General features: G+C 39.4%; 1 protein-coding gene across 11 annotated transcripts in view; it reads right to left on the bottom strand.

Moving 5' to 3' along the window:
- heph (polypyrimidine tract-binding protein 1 heph) overlaps window positions 1-21,912 on the bottom strand; it is a 517,180-nt gene that overhangs the window by 29,818 nt on the left and 465,450 nt on the right. For all 11 annotated transcript variants that reach the window (XM_076365032.1, XM_076365037.1, XM_076365030.1 and 8 more), the window contains one exon: window positions 16,965-17,105. In XM_076365032.1, the coding sequence (XP_076221147.1) occupies window positions 16,965-17,105 (141 nt within the window). The remainder of the gene's footprint in view (window positions 1-16,964; window positions 17,106-21,912) is intronic.

Genomic DNA, 21,912 nt, shown 5'->3' with positions numbered 1-21,912 from the left:
GGTTTATTTAACGCTCGCGTGGAACAATAATTGATTAAATTAGTCGAGTGTGCGTACTCGCAATTATCCGGCAAGTTTTTGGGGATGCCCATTGAGAATAATAAAGCGTGCCGGCCACTGTTTTCCATAAAGCTTCTTAAAATTCTATAATCCACGCGCAATTATGGGAATCGTTCGAATTTCGCTGATTAACCGCAGCGCGCTCAGCGAAAATCACCGTGAATACTTAATGAACGTCATTAGTACAAATCTCTTCGAGAGTGCCTCGTAACTTGGCGTTCAAGTAATCCGTTAACGGAACAAACGTGCCGTGCGACGTCGATATTACCTAATAGACTCGCTGTTCAATTTTCATGGGCCAAACGAATTTGTAATGACTGCGAGGCGTGTGGATTTCGCCGTTGAATTCTGTTTCTATGGATTAACCATTTGTTTAACACGTTGAACGCTACACGATACCACACACCAATATACACAAAATGAAAGAAATATAATATTAACACTTTGCACTCGGAAGTTCTTCACTAAAAATATTTTGATATTTTCTGATGAGATAAAGACGACATTTTGTAAAACTCGAAGAGAAATCACATGTACATTGAGGAACAAAGTTATTTTATTTCAATATTTCTCAAGTCGATGTATTTTACGAAGTACAGTATTAAATATCAAATTTTATAGTTGTACTGTATGAAATCAAGTGGTGAGTTAAATCATTTGATTGAACGGCACCATTATTATTGCACGTTGATCTACTTGAACATATATTAGATATCATTATTTATAATATAGAAAAGAGTTTAAAAAATCATCGTTTAATTAAGCGAACTATAGTAATTCGATTCGATTAAGGATCACAGGTGACCGCCATGGCATTCAACGTGTTAATTGAACACTAATCAATTAAACCCCAGTAACCGTTGAGCATTCGAAAGCACAATAATCGCGATCGAATGTAATTTGCTCCGGGGAAAAAATTGTCTTCGAATTTTCTCAGCGGGAATATTATTTCAGCTTCAAAGGGACTGCCGATATAGACGTTACAGATCTCAAAGGTCTGCAAATTAAAATTTGCCGGATGAAATTAGAATTTCCAAGAAAATTGCGAAGGAGTGTTCCTTCAGAGGAGAATAAATAATTGCTTTAGAAAATGAAGATACTTCTGCTTTCGTTGAATCGTCGTTTGTAGGACACCCTATATGTCGAAGCTCGCAGTTCTCCTTTTCTTTTAGTTATTGCATTTACAAGTTAAACATAGTCGGAAAGTTATTAAATTTTACAGTTTTCGATCTGGAAAGGGACGGATTCGTTTGTTAATTTAAATGAGATCATTGGTTTCGTTGCTTGCACGGTGTTCGCAGTTTGACTACTTATTTTTTTTTATATGAACATGTGTGCTGCGTTCTTTATTTGTTTAATCCGACGATTGATCGTTACGCCCACGAAAATAAATCTTCGATTCGATCTGGCAGAGAGCCTTGCGATATTGAATATTCGATGGAAGCTAGAATTCGTGACACTAGCTGCATTAGTGACCTCTTTCACCCCTTCATCCCTCTGCCGCCCCTGTAAATCCGACCTCTTACGCGAGGCACGATTCCATTCACATTTCCAGATATTTCTCGTCGCAGCCAGAGGCATGAATCTTTCTGAACATTTATTTATTTTCTCGGAGGAAATGTGATGTTAATTTCATCAATTGTTTTTTAATTATTTTTTGAATATTATCAGTGAAATATTTACTATTTAAAATAACATTTATATTTACAAATAGTATTGAATAACCATATGAAGTTCTTCTTATACACTGTTAAAATTGTAAGTCTGAGGTTTGATAAGGTTTGACGACGTGTATACTAAAGAGTCTTCTTACTTATTAATTATCAAATTCATTTTAAGGAACTGTGTTATATGATGGAATTCAGCGAATGAAATTGTTCAATACAATTAGGAAATGTTTTTAATCGTTTGAGACTGTTTGATACTGTTTTAATATGTTTGACGAATGGTTTGAGCTAGTTTGATGAACATACCACTCAGAAATGGTATGGAAGCAAGTACGGAATCAATAATTTCGTAATTACTGAAGCCAGGTACCCCTGAAACGACACATTATCTATCCTCCACCCACATATCCCACCAAATACAAGGTGTTCGTTAATAAAATCCCCAGAATGAACCAGAAAATATACAGCAACTGCACACCAGGGTGCATAACGGGACACAGAAAGCTAATAACAATAAAAATGGCCGCACTCCACGGGTAGGTGCTCATTATCGTTACGCCCGCGGAAATAGCTTGTTTTTAGGGTAATTGCGTTCAGATTCGAAGCCCTCAAACGTCTCTAACTCCCTGAACACCTATACTTTTTACGTATCGTAATGCAACTCCATAACCTATAAGCATAAAAATTAATTACAAAAGAGAACCTCTGAAAAAACAACCCAACAACCTCAACCACATCGAAAAACAACATTAAAATACAGAAAATCTCGACTCCTGTATTTACAACAGTCTATTCACGTTCAAATTATAAATATACATGTTTTATCTTGCAAATAAAAAATACCCCGGCAAGACTTCCTTAAGAAAATTCACGTTCCCTTTGAAACCACCGTTCACAGACTCGCTGGCAATTAACGAGCACCCCCGGTTTCGATAGCAGAAAAAACTTCCTTCCACTTTTTTCCATCCGCTCTTTTTTTTAAGCGAGCACCGACACGACCATTAGCGTTATTGCTCGTTATTAACGCAAATACCGGGTGGTGTTTCACGTTCGCGTGACAAATTTCCGTATTTTATATATTTCCCCTTTTTTTTTTACATCCCCCTTTTTTCGGTTCCGCCCCGCGAGACCGGCCGCGCGCGCGCCATTCAACCGAGCCTCTATTTACGTCCGCGCTTTTCGTCCCCGATGATTGTTCGCGCGCGAAAAACTTTCGCGTTCCTCACCCTCCCGCGGCAAATCCTTCGGTTTTTTACCGGTTGCTTGTTTGTTTTCCCGAAGCGCTTCCGTGGAAAGTGCGACCCTCCCTTTTCCTTTTTTTCTTTTTTTTTACGGCGATCGCGTTGCAACGCGAAGTTATAAATTCCACGGACAAACGTCGAGGAAGGTTTATGCACTATCGTTTCCGGATGGGAAATCGAAATGGCGGGACAGTCTTCGATAATGTCTTTGGAACCGTTAACAAAAATAAAGTGACCTTTCTCGCGGGAAAATAAATTAACCCTTTGCACTCGGAAGTTTCTTAATAGAAATGTTTAACATTTTTTGACGAGGTGAAGACGATATTCCTTGGAACTAGCTCGAAGGTAAATTACAAATACGTTGAGGAACGAAGCTATTTTATTCCAATATTCCACGTATCGAGATATTATACAAAGTTCAACATTAAATATCAGATTTTACTGTTTTACCGCAAATTATATGCTGACTGAGAGTCGCCTTCCGAGTGCAAATAGTTAATACTATTTACTTATACGATACGATACTTATTACGATATTTACTTTCGCTATAAAGCTTGTGTAACATTTTACTATCGACAATTTGGAAGAAACACAATAAAATTTTCCATTTTACTTGAAGTAGAAATTTAATTTGAAGATAATACATTGATAATAAGAAAATAGTTTGCTTTGATTCGTGAGTAATGAGCAACATTGGGTTTTAAATTAGTCTGGAAGTCTTCAGCACGAGTTTCACTCGTCACTGTAGGGCGAGGGGTTAATCATTTGAAATGTCCTTTGAATGAACTATAGATAAAGTAAATTTTCTATCAATTGTACTGTGAATATTTGGATAATAGAATTGTGATAAAAGAGGGCAATGAATAGTTTTAATTCCCATCGAAAGAATTAAGTGAGGTTAAATTTGAATAAAAGGTAGGTTAAGTTCGAGTCTAGATAAAATATGAATTAAAGTTAAAATCAGCAGAGAATGAGCCTACATTGAATTAAAAGAATGTTCATTATTTCATTCATTTAATGATCATTACTGGAATGAATGTAAATAGTATGTAAAATTAATTGAAAGTTAAAAGTGATTAGTAGACTGTGAAAGTTTAGTGCGTTACGTCTATTAGCCATTGTTCGGAACGCTTTGTCGAGCTCCAGCGAAATCACGTAATTGTAATTCCATCCACGATTAAAAGAGTATTCAAAGGGTCAGCTGTTCGATCGGAATACGCGCGGGTAGACGGCATTGTCGCGATCTCGTTCCTCCACCCGTCTACATCGAGGAACGCACGATAACGGTTCACACGATTTCCACCGTGAAACGTAAAAAACGGGGAGCAGCGGAACGTGTTTCTGCGGGGCCATTGATACGCTGACAGCGTTTCGATTTTGCCATTTGAATTTTTGTCGGTCGCATTTCCGATCGCGCTCGCGTACGCGGCCGACCGAAAATCACGGGATTCCTTCTTCCTTGATGTCCATCGACCCGCCGCCAATGAATTTCAATGTTAATCATGGACGAAAATAATCGCTGCAGAAGAAACGTATCAGATTTCGTGAAGTACCGAATCGTACGGATGCCCAGCGACTGTAATATGCATTGAACATTGATACCATTTCGTTTTCCAATGAGAAAGCCTTCAATCGTTGATGGAAATTAATTAACTGAATCATTCTGATGGATTTTATGCCATCGAGAACAGTATTATTAGAAGAACTATGAGAATATTCCTAAGCGGATGTGAATGTAAAATGTATTGAAATTTGAGAAATTTTAAATGTCTGCCATTTAAAAACTAGTGATGCGACGTGAATAAGCTTGGGTATGTTAGAAGCGGAGAATCTTCTTCTTTAAAATGCATTCTGGCTGAAGTAGATACGATTGCTGGTTCCCGAGATATCGTCGTGTAAAGGGAACCCTAATTTTTTCTCCGATACTATCGCTGTCTTGCTCGCACGCTCACGCTGAACTCCGCTACTCTCAGACGTCTAGCGTGGTAGCGATTGTCTCAGCGCTCGCTACTAACAGTAGCGTATTTCGCAGAATTTAAATAACGCTACCACGGTTTTCTACGTGAACTTTGAAGGCTTATATCTCGAGAACCAATTGAGCTACCGATATGGAACAAAATGTATTTTAAAAGGTATGCTCCCCGCTATGTTTCTACTGTATTTTATTTCATAATTTCGTGGTTTATTTGGATGATATTTATTTTTAGCATTGACTATTTAATTATTTATTTTATAAGATACAAACATTTTATGGGTTACTGAAGATTAAACAGATTCCAACAGAAGACAAGTGTATTTATATTACATACCGTCGATAAACTGAATATTTAAACAGAATTATATTACTATCGACGTACGAGTGAAATATTCATGTAGTATTTCTATTTCGATGATTTATAAATTGAGATCTTTAATCTCATGAGAACGGTTTCCAAACAAACGTGATATCACATTAATATTCACATTTGCCGCGGTCCTTTCAACGGGAACATAATAATAATAATAAATGAAATCCCGTTCACGGAAATACTTTTGCAATATAATAGAAGAAATTAGGAATACGAATAATCCCGATAAAAATTGAGATTTCTGGTAAATCCGTGACAATAAACTCGCTAAATAATTATAACTTTCAGTTTAAACGTTCCGGGATGGAATATTCGATATAATTAATTAACAGCGCTCGCACAATCGGCTCCTGGAAATCCGACGAATTTCCGGACTGCCCGACGGATTATATTTATGAATTGCAGAAAATCGATGACGTTTCTTTCGCCGCCGGCGACACGTACGCGCTCCCGTCCGTGTATGAGTGAGTGCACGGGCGGTTTTGTTTAATTACTGTCGACGGTTATTTCGTCTGTTCGCAACAGTTATTTTGCTATCAGTGACAGGCTATTTGATATCACATTTTTCGTGAACCGACGCTTTTGTTCTCGAATATTTGACGGGAAATATTAGAACATTCAGATAGAAAACTTAACAAAAATAAAATATCACTTAATTTTTCACTTAAATCTTCGACATCAAATTCACAATAGTAAAATTAGAAAACTCGTATAAGAGTTAATCCCTTGCACTCCAAATTCCTTTAGCAATTTTTTTTCGATAACTCTGTATTTTTAGAAACGTTTTATTTGAAATGCACTATGGAAAATAGCTAGTTCGTAGAAAGCAGTGTGAACAATTCTTTTTATTAACATTAGATTTACGGAACGAGTCAATTTTACTCATACTGAATTTTATAAGTATTATTTGGTAAATGTTTGGGTCGATTTTCATTAACGCAGTTACGCAAATATATATCCTAATTGTCTACTCTGAAACCTCTAATTTTTAAGATCTAAACAGATAACAATTCTTCTAAGAACAATAGAATAAACTGTACAGTGAATGTCAGTAAATCTAGTGTTAATAATATTGAAAACAGCATAATAATATGTTGTATTTTTAAAATATCTTGGCAATGAAGCATACTCGTGAATAAAACTGATGTCCAGTCGCACTCGATGTAGGTGCGCAAAGGGTTAAAAATAAATTACAGGAACGTCTCGGATTGGATCGCCGTAATATTCGCGCCGATATGCGGTTCACGACGTTTTCTATCGGCCATATTTTTTTTGCCGCAACTTTTCAGCGGACACAAGCGTGCGCGCCGAGGAAAATCCCGTGGGAAATCAAGATCTCAAAGGTTCGTGTGTCGAGAAGCGCGCGCGCGCGCGCGGTCGGGAAACGTTCGAGCGGCGGTGTAATTTTTCCCGAACATTTTTCCGAACGATCTTTCGACCTAATTCCTGTAATTTCGATCAGAATAATCACAGCGGGGTTGCAAACAAAATAAAGACATCACTTTTCCCAGCATCTGCGAGTATCGTATAATTGGTTTCAACACAAGATTTTCACCCAGATCCACGAAAATACGGAATTTTTCTCAGAATACAAATTTTCAATTGAATAATTTATATTTAACGCGTGAAAAGCAATTCGCTCGCACACTTTTCTCATCGTGTGTCGACGGTTCACCGTATCCAGACCACTGAAACCGTGGCCCACTGTGATAACGTTGTCGATAGAGGTCCGTCACTGAATTGCTTAAGAATTTTTCACCGGAGTTTCGGATGGGAAAACTTTTACGCGACGAACTGACCTCAAACTCCTAGCAACGGGAACTTCGCTACGCGAGTTGAATCGACTGTCGTTCGCTGATCGCCGGGAGCTACCAATTCTTTATTATCGTTGCGTTACCGTTATTTCGAGTTATATCTAATATTTAACTGAATCAAGCCTGTCGCTAAAAATATTTGTTTATTAAAAAATCACGTTTCTTCCCATTTCCAAGCTTCGAATAGAAGAATCGATGCCAAATAATAACCTATACTCGCGTGGGCAACCGTAATAGATACCCTCCACTCGGGCAGGTGTTATTCTAGTTAATCCGGAAACTTGTGCATCGAATAAACTCGAAAACCGTTTGCAATCGAATACACGTATTGAAGGTCGTTGAATTCGCGTGCAAACGCACTGTGCAGTGGACTGACTAAAAATATACTTTGCCACTTAAAAACGAAATCTCTTCATCTCTTAAATTAACAACAAAAAACATTTTCTATCAGAAGCGGCATTTATTCATCCTATATAATCCGTATGAAACAAATTCACTCATGCCTTCAATATTTTAAAAATACATTTTATATTTCTCAACGTTCTTTTGAATATATTGTATACATTTAAGACCTTTCAATATTTTTCGAATGTATTATATATATTTAACATATTTCAATATTTCTCGAATTATTACAGATTACCTTGTGTGACAGGTGCGATACTTCGCACACTATGTAGCGAAAGCCTCAATAGACGCTGAGAGCCTCAGCAAAACGGCGAACCCAATCAATAATTTCTCAATTAACGCAAAGACGATATTCTACAACTCTAATACACTTCAATATTTTTTAAATATATTCCATACATTTAACACATTTGAATATTTCTCGAATCATTAGAGATTACCTTGTGTGACAGGTACGATACTTGATACGCTATGTAGCGGAAGTCTCAGTCGACGCTGAAAGCCTCAGCAAAACGGCGAACCGAGTCGATAATTTCTCAATCAACGTGAAGACGAAATTGTTATTGCGCCCTCCAGTTTGTGTTATTCGATTCCGAGGGCCATCCAGGTTGCAGCCCACCCTCGATCCCCCCACCCTTAACTATCGCCGTCCCTTTTCATGGTCAGTGTACAGCGGCGACGCGGACGCGCTGTTGTACATATTGATTGATGTAACAGTTATTAATTCGCGTTCTCGATTATCGACGCGCGGTATCTACAACCCCCCTCCGTGCCTCTCCCTGACCCCCTAACCCCCTGCTGCGCGCGTAATGCAATAACGTGCAATAATAGTAACGTAATTTCGCCCGTGTCGACGTCGACGATCCGCCATTATTCATGATGTACACGCGGGCAAACGACACGGGGAATACGACATTATGGTTTCGGCTAATCCTCGTCCCGCGTTTCGACGTTTCCGGCTGGCTCTATGCTCCCCGAAGGCTATGGGTCTGAAAAATTGATGACAAAGGGCCACGGCGAGTCCGTGCCTTTTGTACGGCACGCCCCGTTGACTTCTTTCGCGTGCGCCGAGAGAATTGTAACGTTAATGTTAACGTTGTAATAAAATGATTGGAACTGAATGAACCTTTATTTTAAATTTCTCTTCCCGCTTTTCAAACAATTCTTTATTCCTCATAGCGAGTTCACTGTTAATAGCAGTTTTTATGGAAAAGTTATTCTCTTTGAAAATTCTTTTCCTTGAATATAGGCGAATGTTTGAAAATTGCAATATATCAGTACTATTAATAATATTATATTGTATTATTATTATTATTATTATTATTACTATTCTTTTTATTACATATTATATTACTGTCAAATCCAAAACACTTAAAATCATCCCCAAAGAAGTCCACTCATTCTCGTGACATCAGCCGCAAGTTCATATCAACAAAATGGCGGCAACTCCGTTTCGATTCATCATATTCATACCGTGAATGCCAAAGGGAACGCCGTATCATCATAACGGTCGGTTACCAAGGGGATATGAAAACCAGCCCTGAGGGTTACGAGCGACGAAGCACCGGGAACGAAGGAAAAAGGAGAAGACGTCGGGAAAACGGAAGAAAGGTGCACGAGCATTATTCCGTACATGACGATCCGAGCCGGGCACGAGTTCGTTCCGTAAATCGGATTATACAGTCGGCGGATGGGCGGTCGTAAAACTATCCGGCCCTCGAAACCAGTCGTTCCGCCGCTGTAATTTCTTTCTGTACACATCTTCCTTCCCCCCGTTACCGTCTCCCGCGCCTCCTTCGGCGCGTTCGGACACCTAGCACTCGCGGGACGCTGCCGGGAATGTAAAACCGGTCGTAACGTTCCGTCAAAGAACGTAAACGCGGACGGACCCGGCCTTTAACGTTTACGTCCCTGGTCAAATCGAGGAATTCTTGTTAGGGGCACGCTCTCCCTGCGTAAACGCATCGAAGACGTCTTGCCTCTTGTTTTACCACCTGCCGGCTGTACCTTGTATCCCGTTATTAAACAACCGCCCCGTGGAAATGTCCCTTCTGCCATTTTCTAAGGGCTGATATTTTATCTGGATCGAGGCGTGGCGTTTGGTATGTTCGTTTCGGTTATTTTGTACTTGAAATTTGGAATATTGTGCGGGATGGAGGGAAGTTTTACCATTTTTGAGGATATTTGATGATGATGTTTGACAACATGTGACTTGAATTAAATTGAGACTGATTAGATTGTAGATGGGAGGTTTATATTTTTAAGGATTATTCGTGATGTTTGATCAGTTAGAAAGATTTTTGTTTTTAGCTTGAAGAGTTTTGACATAACCTAATATGTTTTATAGATTAGGTTATCGACGAATTCGAAGAGAGAAAGGATTTGGCAATGATACATTGGAATTATTAACAGTTTAAGGACATATGACACGCGACAGTATGAACTTTCGGAAAATTCGGGGACATAGCGATGAGACACTTTGTATCTGCCATTTTTGGCCTGGTCCATATGCAGGATGCAGAGCTGCTCGTGAAGAGGGCCATCACTGCAGTTGGGACATGTCTACCTATTAAGCTAACTAAGGGAGTGAGAACACTGGGTCAACCGAATTCTCCAGGCCCGAAACAGAAACACACAGGGGTTACGAAAACAGAATCATTAAAGAATTATGCAGGAACAAAGAAGAGAAAACAACAGCAAATCAAAGTTGCCTTATCACTTCATCAAAACGTGACTTATATATTCTAATTTCTGCAACTTCACCAACAAAAATACACAAAATGCAAGAATACATACGGTCTAAAAAGATCTCGGTCACTAGATATCAAACTAATGGCTCCATTTCGCAAGTGAAAATATTCTAACTACAGGTTACAAGAGCGTGACAAACTGTCGCTTATCACACACTATATAAATCGTGTCCATTTGATACCATCATCCACCAGAAGAGTGTCGACGAACATCATCTACAAGGTAAGAATTCTTCCGCTACTAATTTCCAGTGTAAAGACAACGCGGAATTATCCTAAACTAGGGTAAGTATGAAAATACAAACTGGAACCGTGCCGAATGGGAAAAATACCGGACCGCGCCGGAAGTTCTGAAGCCATCGGGGGTGCATTAATCTCCGTCGCTTAATAACTGCCGGTTACGCGGAGTTGCGGACTATACAGTTTCCCCGGTGTTCCGCGGGAAAAAAGAAGAGAACGCACCGGGGCGAGAAAAAAGCCGCCATTAAAAGTTTCCGCGATCAATGACCCCTTCAACGGATACGTTTCGTTAAGTTCACGGATCATTAGAAATTTTAAAGCGGCTACCGCCCCCGTCGCCACCCTAGACACTGACTAATAGCGCCTCCCACGGATTACCAAGTTTTCATAGCGCCGGTTTGAGAAAACCTTGCACACCTGAACACACCCGACACCTTCCTCTTTACTGCACCCTTTCTTCTTTTCACGAAGCTAGTACACTGCGGCGAGAGGGGTGGCGGTGAGTTTTCAGGCACGAAGAACTCCTTCTACTGCGTTTAATTGAGGAATCTGTGAACTCGAAGATTTTGAGTGTTGATGTCCCGAAGGAGCATCCCTTATTTTCTCAATTTAGCTTGATTCTTGATGTTTCACAGCCTTCCTGATAAACAAGGGACTCGGAATAATGAAAAAATACAAAAATCTGAGTGATTTGTATACTCTTTCCCAAAGAATGAAAAAAAAAATCATATATCAGAATTCATAGACTGGAATTGACATTAGGGGTCATCTGGGGGTGTCTCGAAGTAGCGTCCCCTATTTTCTTAACTTAGCTTGCTCCTTGTCCCACTGCGTTCCTGATAAACGATGGACTCAGAATAATGTAAAAATAATACAAATTTCAAGTGATTTGTAGACTCTCTTCCAAAGAATGAAAGAAACAAAGCATACATCAGAATCCATAGGCTTGAATTGGCATTAGGGGCCATCTAGGGGTGTCTCCCTTTTCAGACTGTTAATTGGGGAATTCCAATTGTCACTGCTGAGACATAGCAATACTCTCAGCTTATCCGAGATCACGAGGATCCCAAGTGTCAAGCTGTTAGCTGACATCCAGGACCTTTCCTGATGGGCCAGTCGTCGTCGGAGCAATCGAAGCTCAACGTTTCCGGCCAACGACGCGAAATCGACTTAGCAGGATGGCGGGGCATAGGTTAATCTTCCGGGGCGATCGCGGTTCATGTAAATCCTGGCCAACGGCAGAATCGACTGCTAAGCCTACTTACGCAGCCAAACAGCGAGCAATCGCCGGCGTGTAATCCGGAAATGTTTTCTAGCTGGTCCATTACCGGCTTAGGGCTCGGCCGGTCCGTCGGATTCGTCAGCGGAAATCCGGGAGCGGGCTGTGTGCTTATCGGAAAAGCAGGCATGCGTGAAGCTACGCCGGCCGTTGTTGCACGGCCGCGGCAACAACGATGGCTGGACAACGAAACGCCTGTAATCTTCGGGAATTTCAATTCGGCGGACGCGAACGTGTCCCGCTAATGCGCTACGCGGATTACTGACGCTTGGTCTTGCGGAAGATGAAAGCTGTCGACGTTAAAGCTCATCTGACTGGATCGGCGTTGACGTTTTATTAGTGTGGATATTATAAGTTCAGCTACGGACCAAAGCTGGCTACCGAGGAGACTAGGTTGATAGGGGATCAAAGTGTCCTGGTGATCACGGGCTGTTAGAGACTCTAGGGTGTCTTGGACTTTTGAGACACCTAGAATATTTTGGAGGTTAGCAGCTGTAGGATCTCTGGAACAACTGCAGTTTTAGGGTGTCTTAGATTTTTGGGACAGTTTGGACTCCTAGGACATGAGGATAGTTAGGGTGCTAAAACTAATATGGCGATAGAGTAACTCTGGAAGAGTTGAACTTTTAGGGTATTTTGGATTCTTGGGACATTTAAAGTTTTAGGGTACTTTGAATTCTTGGGACACCTTGAGTTCATAGGACATAAGAGTAGTTAGGATGCCAAAGCAATAAAGGTGATAGAGGATCTCTGAAACAGACTTTTAGGACTCTTGGAATCTTGGGGCTTTTGGATTTTTAGGGCTTTGGATTCTTGGGACACTTTCAGTTCCTAGGACAAGAGAACAGTTGGGATGCCAAAGCAATAAAGGTGATAGAGGATCTCTAGAACAGACTTTTAGGACTCTTGGATTCTTGGGGCTTTTGGATTTTTAGGGCTTTGGATTCTTGGGACACTTTCAGTTCCTAGGACAAGAGAACAGTTGGGATGCCAAAGCAATAAAGGTGATAGAGGATCTCTAGAACAGACTTTTAGAGTATTCTGGATTCTTGAGACACTTCGAACTCTTAGGACACGAAGACACGTAAGATCCCTAGACACCATGAAGCTTAGCATATACAGAATTTGAAGATGTTTATGATCCTAATGAGATGAGGACACTTAGGATCTTTAGCAGAAGAGAACATTAAGAATCCTTACGACACACTTAGGCTCCTCAAGAGGCGAAGGTACTTAGAATCCTTATAACCCGATGATTATAAGGAGCAGTAGCTCAACAGCTATTAGACGTCCACTTTACAATGCTTAAGCAACCGAAGCTCTATAATGACATCTTTGAATACAAATGATGACCTACTGGCATTCTTGGTGTACACCTCTCCACTATTACTGGCTGATAATAGACAAGAGTAAGCTTCCTCTTCAAGGAACAGACGGGGAACAGCATCTTTACTGCGACTGTTTTGTAAGCCAGCGAATTTCCATTCAAATCGTGTGGTGCATGTTTCTTCCTGAAAAGGGGGTCCTATTTTGCACATATTCAGAGCGACAGAAAGGCTGATGTTTAGCGTGCGTCACCTATGAAAACACTGTGTATTCACGTGGAAAGAAGGGCCGGGTTCTCTCCGGTTCGCGGACCACGAGGTAGTATATTATTCGACAAGATAGTGGATGCGCTTAAAAATGTATGGGCCACTCAACTCGAACTGGAAGCGCACCGGTTATCCTGCCATCCGGCTCTAAGTTGAGCGCTCCTTAATGAACACGCCAATATGACTTTGTCTTGGGCAGCCCTTCTGGGATCTCTTAAATTTACTCAAACCATTTCCTTTGTACTACAGTGTAGCTTCTATATGTTACAGACTGTACCTTTTTTGGAAATATAATACTTCCTATTGTGATCATTCTAAATGATCCTTTTGTTAACCTGTGAACTAACTTTCCTTTGGAGATGAAATTAAGAGCCTACATGGGTTTAGTGATAAATAGTGGTCTACTTCGTGATTTTAGTAATTAAATAGGTTAATAACATTAAGAGTTTACAAGGGCTTCTAGTGATAATTAGTAATTTACTTCGTGATTTTAGTAATTAAATAGGTTGACAAAATTAAGAGTTTACAAAGGCTTTTAGTGATAAATAGTGGTCTACTTTGTGATTTTAGTAATTAAATAGATTGATAAAATTAAGAGTTTATAAAGGCTTACTTTGTGATTTTAGTGACCAAAGAAGTTGATAAAATTAAGAGATGATAAAGTTAAGAGTCTCAAGGGCTTCTAGTGATAAACAGTTGTCTACAAAATTCAATAGAAGGTAACAAACAATTCCTCACATTTGATCTCATTACTGGTTGAAATAAATTCAAGTTAGCTCAAAGTTAGGACAGAACAAAGTTAAATTGCATCCAAGACCAGCTAAGTTACTTCTAAGTTTCACATGCCTTAAACTTAACTAGATCTACATTGTGAACTAAATTTAGGTTAAGTCACCATCGCCAACTTATTAAAAAAAAAAAAAACAACGAAATCTTAAAATCAAACTCTCAAAACAGTTCGAGTCACAATGATGCAATCAAGCCCCACAATCCTCCAGCTTCACAATTTTAATCAACCCTCCCACCGTAATTAATTGCAACGGAATGGTGCTTACGACCCACGCACCGTGACACACTGAATTAATTCAGTATTAACCGCTCGTTACATTATTCCCCCATTGTAATTCATAATTCCGAAAATATGCAACCCCCCTCCGAAATTTCCTTATTACATATTCGTAGTTCAAAATGGCCGTCGTTCTACCATCCATCGAACCGTGTCGCACGGTTGCGATACAAAATTTCCCATTTCCTCCAGTGTGCCAGGCTAATTCTAGCGACCAGTTAGATTTACAATTTTTATTAACTCCCCATCGCGCGACTTGTCCGCTCGATCACGCGGGCGAGTTGAAAATATTCGAATCCCGCCGCCATGAAAATTCAACGACAGCCTCGCCGAGGTAACAATTTCGGCGGATTAATAAATGAAACCTGCGGGACACGGCCGTACTCCGCGCCAGAAATTAAGCCACTTAATATTCTAATGAACGCGGCAGTATGAATTCATATAAATAATGTTTTACATTATGACGAGTACCCCGCATGGAACTTTTCAATAATTCATCCGATGAACGTTGGCACAATGTCTTCAACGCTGTCCCAATTACACCTAGATTACACTCATTCATGGCTTCACACTAAAACTACCATGCAGTTAAATTCTTCAAATTTTCCTTAAACTTTCCAAACTTTCCATTTTGGGTATTCTAAAACTGAAACTACTGAGATTTCCGCCGCTTCGTAATTCAGTTCTGTCATTGAGTTTTCAAAGTTAAATCAGTTTCTATATTTCTTTTTCATAAAAGCATCTACCACCTTTTCGGTAATTGCAAAAGAATTTAGAAATAGGTCATTTCAATTTGGTAGTTCTGGTGTTAACTCCGCTGGGAATATTCTTTTCGTTAATGTGGCTAGCAATGTGGACCTATTATGATTTTTTATTACCTCGGGTTCTCTAAATATCTGAAAATATTCTGAGAGACCCATTATAGTGTCTAACTTATTATACAAACAACACTGTAACTAAATTTTCATTTCATTTTGCAATAGAAATTAAAAATCGTGGTAAAGTCATGAAGAAATAAGAACTAATAAAAGAAATAAGCACTAATAATATTAATAATCAGCACTTTCCAATTTTCCATTATCTTTATGGCGTTTTCTAGCTTTCCGGTAATTTTAAACGTCCATGGTACCCATATACACTATTCGAGACGAAAGGTTAGTGGTCCATACTGCTATCATAGATTTAAACATCCAAAAACACGGAACATAACGAAAATTACGGAAAATTGATAAAATTTCGACGTGTGAGATAAATGGTCCTTTGATTTTTTAAACGTCCCGATTGCTCAGGGAACGCTCGTTGCTCCATTATTCGGTTCGATATTGGCTGGACCTAGACGCAAGGCATTTCCTCGTTCATGAACCGAGTAAACATATCGTCGACGCGCCCGGATTATTTAATATTCCATTAACGGAAACGCGACGGGGTGAAATAAAAAAGAATTCACCGGGAAAGCGAGTAAGAGAGAGAGAGAGAGAGAGGAAAGGTACACCGAAACCGCGAATATTTACCGCGCGAAATATGCTACAACTCTTCCCTATATCGGCGATCGAAGTGTACCGGAGAAATATCCGATTAATCGGGAATCGAATTCGCGAGAATTGCCGCGAAATCGGATTAATTTTGCATATCCTGCATTATTCCCGAACGATTTCGGCCGCTTTTTTTTTTCCTACGTGGTCCGAGTGCGCGGCGTATCGGTGAATGCTTGTTAGCGATTTAGATTTCTGTGGTTGAAATAACTCCGGTCGGTTACGATCTCTGAATCTCGTTTATGAATTGGTGAATTTGGATTTCGAGGAGATTTGTTAGTAGCTTTGAATACGAGAGAAATTTTCGAGAAGTCGAGTGGCGTCGATCGTGGATCTTCATGCTTCTGTGATGAATAAACGGTTTTGCGAGAGTGAGAAATTTTTATTTTCACATTTTAATTTAACTGGTCGGAAAAGTGAGAAACAGGGGATTTTATTGAAACTTTTTGAACTTAAACAATGTGATTATATGATGGGAAACAGTGTAGAATTTTGCAGTCCCTTTGGTACAATTATTGCAGAGATGATTTGAGAGGTTATTAAGTAGATTGATTCGGTAATGATCTTGTAATATAAGTCAATCGATATTTTAAATAATAGTAATCTGAAGTAATTTATATTTGCATGAAGATCCAGAATTTAGTACCTTTTTCAAATTGAACGCATTGACTACGGCTAATTTTCAGAAAATTGAATTCTGTTGGCAATTTTCAATTTTCAACTCATTGTTATGTAATATAAAATATAATTCACTGTTATATAATATAAAACATACCTTATTGTTATGTAATATATTTTAAATAGATAATCGTTTCGTATCAAATTTAATATATCTTTCAATGCTGTGGTAATTAGCGAAGTTCCATAGCTAAGTGTCTTTATATGAAAACGAGATTTCTCGTAGCCAGTACGCAATGTGTTAGCACTATAATAATTAATTTGCTAAATTAATAGACTAGAACTCACCTGATAGAGCACGTCCAGAGAAATGGGGTACATCATCTGCTCAACGATGACTCTGAGGACTGTGTTGGGTCCCCCCTGAGTCTCAGCTTGTGTCTGGGCTACTTGGTTCTGTCCAGGAATTGCAACTTGGTTGTTAGAGTTCTGCAAACGAAAGGAAAAACCAGAAACTTAGTATGCTGTTCGAAATACAGTTCCCATGTGTGCAAAATGAATTTCTTCCCTAACTTAGATCCAGTTAAACTTGGAAAATATACCAGAATAAATCATCAATTCAAATAATTGTAAAAGAAGAAACCTGAAATGATTCATTCTCAGTCATCTGGTAGTTTTAGGATAAATAATGAAATATTTGAAAATTGTCAATTAATGTATCACACAGTAGAACAGTGAAAAAGAAATCTGTTGTCAAATGGTTGTAACATCAATTATTGTAAACATTTTTGAACAATATTTTCCAACAATAATTTCTATCAAATAACAAGACTCCAGATACAATAAATTACTTATACATTAGTTAACTTGATCCTCTATATTTACTATTAATACTAAATTATTGCTACTAATATTACTGTTTAATAACCTACCAATATCACTGCTTAACAATATACGAGATATCTCTCCAGATAACACTATTCAATAACAACCCAACAATGGCTGGGAAACATTCAATGCCCTAGATTACCATTAAATGATTTATTCATTAACTACGATCGCTTCGATTCAACATTAATTTCTGAGAAAGCAAACAAATATTTACATTTGCTCTAGATTTAGGAGCAGTGTAAACGATTCTTCCTACTAGTAATATCTCAAACAACATAATGATATGATCTAGTTTAAAAATATATCCAAAAAATAGCACACCTATGAAAAGAGCTGATGTCGGTTAAATGCCTAGTTCTCCTATTAACGCTCAAATCCGAAGTCTCAGAAATAAGTCAAAAATAAGTCGAAAACCAAGTCGAAGCCAACTGCGCCGGGGATTTGCATAAAACGTTAAAGAGGAACAGCGACACAGGAATTTCGACGCAGATGAAAACGCTGCACGGACGGCGGGGCTCTCTGAAACCGCACAGTCGCGCCGGAAGTCCCGTGAAAGAGGAACTTGTTACCAAGTTAGCCGACGGAACGATATTTCCACGCGAAGGGCAATCGATCGAGTGGCCCCGACAAGCGTTTTAAGTAATGTCGCGCGAGCCAAGTGGGCGGCAGGCAGATTTTCGAGAGTCACGCGAAAAATATTTGCAAACTTCCCGCTGAATGGATTACGCGGGACGCTCCCGGATTAAATAAATACCGGCCGCAATTCGGCGGCATCGAAAACAGGAGGAGGTTCAACGTTTCCGGCTTCTCGATTTTGAGAAAACATGGCGCTTTGGGCCCCGGAATCGCGGGTTGTGCAAGATTATTGCTGGAGTTGGAGGTTTTGGATTTGGAAGGTTTGTTTTGGGAGGTAATTGGGCGATTTGAGTAGTTGGGAACTGATTTTTGTGGAGGTTGTTGTGGTAGTTGGAGGTTTTGAACTTAAAATTCAATTCTGAGAGATTCATTTGTTAATTTGAGCATTTGGAAACCGATTTTTGTGGAGGTTGTTGTGGTAGTTGGAGGTTTTGAACTCGAAAATTCAATTTTGAGAGATTCATTTGTTAATTTGAGCATTTAAAATTGGAAAACAACTTTTGAAATTATGACATCAAATATTTTGAACTTGGGAAATATTTTTTGTAGACTTTATTGTGATAGTTCAGGGTTTTGAAGTTGAAAATTCAATTTTGAGAGATTCATTCGTTAATCTGAGCATTTGAAATTGGAAAATCAACGTTTGAAATTTTAAAACTGAGTGCTCTGAACTTGGAAATTCTCTTCTGCGAAATTTATTCTGATCGAAAATCAATTTTTAAATTTCAAAATCAAATATTCTTAACTTACAAATCAACTTTCACGAAATTCATGGTTCACCTTAAAGAATTTCAATCTTAAAACTCAACTTCCGTGCACATCTTACACAACTCACCGCCCAAAACATAATAAATCACTCGCAAACATTTCAACATCCACAGTGCAAAAATTGACTCTCCGCTTCCAAACAATTTTCACCCCTCCAAATTCAATATTTCCAAAATCCTTTTCCTCTGAAACGTTCCATAATACTCCCAACAGTATAATAATACCTAAAAAAGGTAATTCCTCCTGGCAGCATCATCGAGCAATAAAAACACACGTTAATGAGGTGTAACGTTCGCGCAGAAACACTCGATGCCCCGAATTATCGTGCACAAACGATCGCCACCCCTTCAAAAATAAAATTAAAAAAAAAAACTAAAAAACAAGGAAACACCAAGCGGACGCGATGCATTTTCGAAGCAAGTGTACCCAGTCCACTTGTCTCGCAGCGGCGCAGCGCAGGTAAATACACGTTATTCGAAAAATAAAGTAAACGCGATCAACGTCACTCGCGTGTCCGTTTGATTGAAAATATTCGGAAAATATTCCGTGCGAGCGGGGCCGTATTACAAAATAATTTGCGTCGCGATCGACTTTGCGCGCGATTCCACGGTAAAAAACGTTTTAAATCTACCCGCGTTTTAAATCTTCTCCGAATCGGGAATCGCAATTAACGTTGATCACTTTTCAATTTCCTTTCCGAAAATCAAACTAAAACAAGAACTCGAAGAGAAAAAACAGGGGAGAATATTCGTAGTAACTATTGTTATTGTTATAATATTATTATTATTATTACTACTACTATTATCATTATTATTACGCTGGTTGCGAACTACAATTTTACAAGCTTGGTATCTTTAGAGATTTTTGTCTGTTTACTATAAAGATACTCTAAAACTCAGAAATCTAAAACATTATGAATTTTCGACGATGGAATTTTAAATTGTTGATTACCTTTTCAATCATAGTACCAATTCTTCTGAGTAAAATGAGTCCAAACACGACGTGAATCGATCTAGTTTATCGATTCAATGAAAACGAGCCTTTGATTTTGTTAATTACGTTAAGTCGGTGAAACTAGTTCGATTCCCATCGTGTTTGGGTTTATTTTAACCAGGACAATCTCAGGAATTCACTAGTACTACATTTGAGAAGGTAAAGTTACAATGACTGCAACTGAAATTTTCTTCATTGCATGTTTACATTCGACGCGCGCGGCGTCGCTTTGAAGTCCCGCGTCTCGACCCTCGATTTTCGAACGCGTCTATCCCGCTTCCGCTCGCGACACTGATTATCTAGCTTTGTCAGGCTGTGCTCGAGTCACTTGCTGGAAGGAAATAGCTTCCTCTTGTTTTTCTGCTCGGTTAAATTCCACTCTTGGGACTTCGGAATCCTTATTAAATTAGGAACCAATTCCTAAGTTCCCATCCCCTTTTTTGGGAGGCGTTCCTCCCGTGTTGCGGCTATGTAACAGTGAAAAGGGAGAATCTTTAAGTTCTCATGGCAGCGATAATTATGTTGCTCGTCGCGAAAACGAGGACGGACCGCGGGAGATTCATACTTCAGGAGGCACATAGACACGCGTGACGCGAGTCACGTGTACAGGCGCAAGGGGAAAACCCGTGGACTTTATTATTTAATTTTATTTTATCCGTTTTACGTCCGGCCCGGTAATTCCATACCACTTTCGACGGAAAAATAAAAATACTTCAACGCGTCCCGGCCGCTCCCGTATGCCCACCGGTCATTCTAATTTTACAGGAATGGCCGACGTGACCGTCCGCCGGCCATAAATGCTTCACGGGCCTAACTAACTTCAAAATTGAACGAAAATTCCGACGTGGAAATGGGCCGCGCGTGATAAAAGCATTATAAACCGGGAAACGCGCGAGGTTATCCGTCATTAACCCCTTGACACGCGGATGAACGCAATGTGTGCTGGAGATACGGACGTTCGACTGGAATTGGACGGTTGTGAATGGTTAGAGATTGAACATTTATGTTGGTGAATAGTTTTTAGGATTAAAAGTAGCGGACAGGTGAGAATGAGATACTTGGGAATTATTATTTCGTGGTTATTCAAACTGTGAGGATGGTTTTGTGAAAGATCTAACGATATTTTTTGAAAATAATTTAGGAAAAAATAAAAGAGATATATTTTTATAAACGTAACTTTATTTTGCACATGATCTTCATTTACATTCTGTTTTAATGTAACACAATATTGAAAGATACAAGAACAAAAATTTCTAATAGACGCCTCAACACTTTATAATGTCTACGAATTATTCTTGTTGAAGGAGTTTTCTGGCGTAACTGTTTTACTTCAACAATTATTAAAAGAAGGCTAAAGGATTTAGAGGGTAATAAATTCAACAGTGATATACATTTTTTAAATTGTTTTATAATACTAAAAATATAGGACTGCTATAGACGTCGTTTGCATCTGCAAGCACACGCAATGGGCGTCTATAGACGTAATTTACGTCAAAGTGTTGAAAGTACCACAGGACTGGAATGTCAACAAAGAAAATTTTTCAAAAATTGAAGCTAACGACTAAAGTTCCTGATCTATTAAGCGGCGCCTTCAATGATCGATCTCCGTAGCACGTGATCTCGCGCCGTCGGCGCAAAGTGGCCGATTGAATTTCTATATTAATCGAACGGTTAGCGGCCGAGCGTTCCCGACGTGAACGCTCATTCGACCGATTAAAAATGCAACAGGCCGAAATTGGCCGTGCCAGAGAAAACAATGCCATTAGCCGGCGTCGCTGGCCTGCTTCTATATCCGTTTTCGATGGGAACGCGGGGACCGGCCACCGGAAAATACACTGAGGAGACTGTAATCAGGGCTGGCGATAACCGTCAAACATAAAACTCATTTTTCCCCTCGCGATTCCGACTTCCCACCCCTCCATTCAATCTTCGACTCGTTTCGTTCAATCACTTTAAACGCGAATAATCGATGGGAGATGAGGGTAATCTGTTTGGCACCGAAGCTTCC

Source organism: Nomia melanderi, chromosome 2 (assembly GCF_051020985.1).
Source record: "Nomia melanderi isolate GNS246 chromosome 2, iyNomMela1, whole genome shotgun sequence".
Classification (NCBI taxonomy): Eukaryota; Metazoa; Arthropoda; class Insecta; order Hymenoptera; family Halictidae; genus Nomia; species Nomia melanderi.
The sequence above is the reverse complement of the archived record's forward strand: the minus strand, read 5'-3'. Positions and strand labels throughout refer to the sequence as shown.